Source organism: Pyxicephalus adspersus, chromosome 1 (assembly GCF_032062135.1).
Source record: "Pyxicephalus adspersus chromosome 1, UCB_Pads_2.0, whole genome shotgun sequence".
Taxonomy (NCBI): domain Eukaryota; kingdom Metazoa; phylum Chordata; class Amphibia; order Anura; family Pyxicephalidae; genus Pyxicephalus; species Pyxicephalus adspersus.
In genome coordinates this window covers 1,992,646-1,997,522 of record NC_092858.1, presented here as the reverse complement: position 1 = coordinate 1,997,522, position 4,877 = coordinate 1,992,646, and the positions used below count along the sequence as shown (strand labels likewise).

General features: G+C 42.9%; 1 protein-coding gene across 1 annotated transcript; it reads left to right on the top strand.

The window, feature by feature from the left end:
• Positions 1-1,455, top strand: LOC140323259 (uncharacterized; the record flags this gene model as incomplete). The annotated part of the gene is given in 1 exon segment (XM_072400173.1): positions 1-1,455. A coding segment is annotated over 1 exon segment (1,290 nt), but the record flags the coding sequence as incomplete, so codon positions are not given.
• Between the last annotated feature and the right edge of the window lie 3,422 nt (positions 1,456-4,877).

Genomic DNA, 4,877 nt, shown 5'->3' with positions numbered 1-4,877 from the left:
TATCTGGATTATGGGGCCGGGAGAATCTCTTTTTATGAGTTGTGTGACCCAATACGGCACCTCCACAGCTTCACCGCCAGCTTCACGGAGCCCCTCCATGCTGCGTTATGTGTATGGGAGGGTTGTATGACCACATCTTTACCAGCAAATATGGAGGACATGCAGCAAACATCGGACATATCCGGAGATGGAGATCTCATACTGGATGTAGAAACAGCTTATAACAAATTATTTATATCACACAACAAGAAAGCGGCCTCCTGGTCCTATCATTGGCAAAATCGCCCAAATTCATTCAAGAGATTCCACTGTCCTCAGGTGTTAAGTCGTCAGAGATTCTCCTTTGGACGACACCATTGGGAAGTTGACGTTGGAGCATCAGAGAGTTGGAGAATCGGAATCTGCTACCCCAGCATAGACAGAGGAGAATGGCAGTCGGTAATTGGGAACAATCGCAAATCGTGGTGTTTGGTGCGTTCGAGGAACTGTTATTCGGCGATACACAACAGCGATGTGATTCAGATGCCCAATAACATCTCTAGCAATCAGTTCTGGATCTATCTGGACTATGAAGCCGGTCAGCTATCATTTTATGCCTTGAGCAAGCCGATCCGCCATTTGCACACCTTCAGCGCCACATTCACCGAACCCCTCCATGCTGCATTATGGGTATGGTTGGGTTGTATAAGGATAACCAGGGGACTGAATTCAGAGGTTTCGGAGCATCCATTGGAGCCATTGAAAGAAGAAGACATTTCGCTGGATTTAAACACAGCCAGTAACCTTCTAAACGTTTCAGATGATGGGAAATCGGCCACTTGGTCTTATGATGAGCAGAATCGTCCTCAGACACCAAAGAGATTTCAGAACTATCCTCAAGTGTTAAGCATTCAGAGCTTCCCCTCGGGCCGGCACTACTGGGTGCTGGATGTTGGGTCGTCATATAGCTGGAGGGTCGGAATGTGTTACCCCAGCATGGACAGGGAAGGGAAGCCAAGGTCATCACTTGGAAATAATGACAAATCCTGGTCCTTGGACATGGACGGCACTCAGTATTCGGTGAGACACAATGCTAATACAACCGAATTACCATACCATATCTCCAGTGACCGGGTCAAAATATATTTAGATTACGAGGCCGGGCAGCTGTCCTTCTATGATTTGTGTGACCCCGTCCGACACCTTCACACCTTCACCGCCACATTCACCGAGCCCCTCCATGCCATAGTGTGTGTATGGGAGGGCCGTATAAGACTATCAAGTAGGGGGATCAGTAATTGGGAGCACTGACATTGCAAAGATGGAGTCCTAATTTGTTCATTTGATGGAAATATCCAGGGAATGGAACTCCAACATTCAAATAATTTCCCTACAATGGACACTTGGCCATACAAGTAGTTATTATTCTCCACTGGCTGTACAGGGGGCTTTGTAAAATAAAAGCTACAAGCTATATGACTGTGTTTGTCCTTTTTATGAATTGTAAAGGAGAATACATGTATAGCAGATGGATATGGTTTGTTGGGATGGGGCTGCGAGTTCTGGAGGTTGAGCGCTGATCACACATTCTCCATACACTGATCAGTCACAATGTTATTCCACCCGCTTCTGCAAGAACATGGAAGGTGCCCTGTGGTATCCGGCACAAAGCAGCAGATCCTTCAGGTCACACTGCCTCCACCAACCCGTCTTCTACCCATAATGCATCTTTCTGCCTCCTCCACCCTTACTGATTCCTATCAGTGAAGCTGGGTGATCCAGCAAACCTGGAATGGATCTGGTCCAGCAATGAAAACATTTGGTAGCAAATGACTTTTAAGAAATCCATCCCAGGTTTGCTTGAACACCCAGCTTCTCTAATGAAAAGTGTATACTCTCCGGTCTCTGAGATCATTGCTGATGTCTTTCCTCCTTGGCATTGTGGTAACACACACCTGAATGCTGCAGAGCAGCAAACTGCCAATAGAGGGCGCCACACTGACTGCTGATCAATCATTGCATCTGATGACCACCACCTAGCTGATACTTACCCTCTACATTCCTATGGGAGGTATAAGGGGGTCATTCATTTTTTACACACTGGTTCAGCATTGTGATTTAGTCTTTGTTAGGTAAATATTAACACAATGGGGTGATGTGTTGGTGACATCTAAGGTTGGATTTACCTAATTTAAAGACCTGCTAAGGACCAGATGATTTTTTATTATAGAGAATGTTGCTGAAAATCAGATTCACTGCTGTTTTAAACATTACTTAAAGGAAAATTCAGCTTGCATTGAAAATATAGAAGATTAGTCACTCCCTCAGCAAGCGCCATTCTCCCCGTATTATTATTACCTGGTGACTTATCCAAATGTTTGTTCTGCTCTGATAAACATAATAGATAAGTGAGCTCAACAAGAAGAAATTTTCATCTGATTTCCATTATGAAAACAATTGTTTCAGACCTCAGAATGTTGGAAATTTGAGGGAATCTAATCAAACTGAATAACTGATCCATTATGGGATTTCACCCCCCATCCCTATCTCTGATGAACCATAATGTAGATATAGTTACACATTGCACAAATTTATTAAAAATCATTCAGAAGATGCAAAAGAAGCATTTAAAGTATTTTTTTTCTGTTCCAACAGTGAAGATTTCATTTTTCAATAAACTTAATCTGCATAACAGGATTCTCGTCAGCTCTTCCTACGTAAATGGGATCCAGCGATGGAGTTGAAGTCCCTCACCGCCCTTCCAAACATTATGCTGCACTCTTCAGGACCTGCAAACTGTACAGCCATTGCGATGTGTTAAATTCAAGCATGCAGCAATGCGGGGCCCCTGCTTTGTAATTAATGAGATAGGACCATGTACCATGTGGCTAAGGCCATTTCTAGACTTCTTGTTGTTAAGTAAAACATTGAAAAGTCCATGTCCTTTCCAGAGTAAAAAAAGAGGGAGCTACCAGTTACTCCTAGTAATAAAGCCCAAATTCAGACCCCAGTAACAAACATCCAGTGCAGACCCCGCAGACACCCAATTAGACCTCCATACAGACCCCCAGTTACAGACCTTAACACAAACCCACCATGTAGATCCTGAAATTAAAAAACCTCTCCCAGCACAGGCTCTTAGCAAAACCAACCCCCAGTACAGACCCCTACCAATACAGAAATAATGGTAGATCTCCCTGTGTAGACCCCCTTTTCTATTGCAAATGCCCCCAGTTATATACCTCGAGAGACATACCCCCTTTGCTGACCCCCTTGTTGCAGACCCCCTTGTTGCAGACCCCTCAACCCATGCAGACCCCTCCAGTGCAGAACCCCCAGTGGCCAACCTGTACAGACCTCCATATGCAGACCCCCTAGTACAAAATCCCCAGTGCAGAGATCACTTCAAACTCCTCAGGCCAGCTCTGCAGGTTTACTTACCTGTGTTCCATGCCGGTGCTGCTCAGCTGGTGACACACCACCCTCCCTCCGCCATTCAAATAATGCCGCCTGAGGCTGAAGGCTCACTTCATTTCATGATAGATTTAACCCTGCATGTGACTTCTAATCTATGGGAGTACATGGGGCATTTGGCTTTATTCATTTACCTGATTGTATAGAGGGTAGAAGGCAATGAGCACCTGATACATGCTGGGGTTTAAACCCCTTGGGACTTGTTCAGACCATTCACAGTTTCTGCTGTACTTTGATGTACATTGAACAATGTTTAGTTCCTTTTACCTGTGTGCAGAGATAGCATTACATATTGTATTGTATTCCATGGATTGTACACATAGCAATATCTTTGTGCTGCATAGAAATGCAGCGGATCCATGCTTTTCCTCAATGGACTCCGTAGATTTGTGGGGTGGTTGGGTTAATTCTGCTTTGTGTTATTGGTTAACCCTTCCAATACCCAGAACAGCCAGCACAATGGGTGTGAATGATCCTTCATTGCTTAATACAGCCAAAGGGAGGAGAAGAAAATTATAAAAGGTGATATTACTTGCTAACTTTGTGACACAAAACTCTAAAACGTGTTTACTAATAAAACTAAAAACAAAGCCGAGCTCCAAAACAAATGCAAAGATGAGATTGAGCTTGCGCACATTTAGATTGTGAGCTCAGAACTAAGAAAGTAACCTTAAGTAACCTAAGCTCTCTGTATGATATATATCATTTATCTATTATACATTTATGTATTATAAATATTATATAGAAGTATAATGTATTTACTTATTTATGTAATATAAATGTTATAAATAAATGTATTGTATTTATTGTTTACTTTATATTTCCCTATTATTGAACCTGATGGGCTTTCCTTTTTTATCTAACACACTATATAACCATGAAATATATATGAAGCTGTTTTTTTCCCAGCCTCGCCTTGTATGGGTTTATTTTTTAGGACATTGCTGTTCTCTGGTGGAACCGGACTGTTCCCTCTACCTGGACATTTATATGGATCTGTAACCCTGGATAAGGAATTAGGTTCTGGATATACAGGGGGAACTCCGGGTATTCTTGTCTGCACTACAGAACATTTCTCAGAAGAATTTCTTGTTACAGAAGCAGAATGTTGTGTGTTACGCTGTACATGGGGTAAACTTCTGTTTGCTGCACCAAAATCCCCAAATTCATGGGAAGATGGTGAGACCTCCGCATTGACCCCCCAAATCTCTGGAGATCCCGGAGAAGACCCTGAGGTTCCCCTGACCTGGCACCACAAGAAATCTCAATATAAAGGTAAAAGTCACAAAACAGGAAATGTTACTATAAAACCTCAGGTCAGGGCTGCTCACACTTTTTGGCTTGTGAGCTACTTTTTAAATGTCAAAATGATCTGCCAACAATAAAAACTGATTAACTCCTGTAGAGTTTATTTTGAGAGGCGG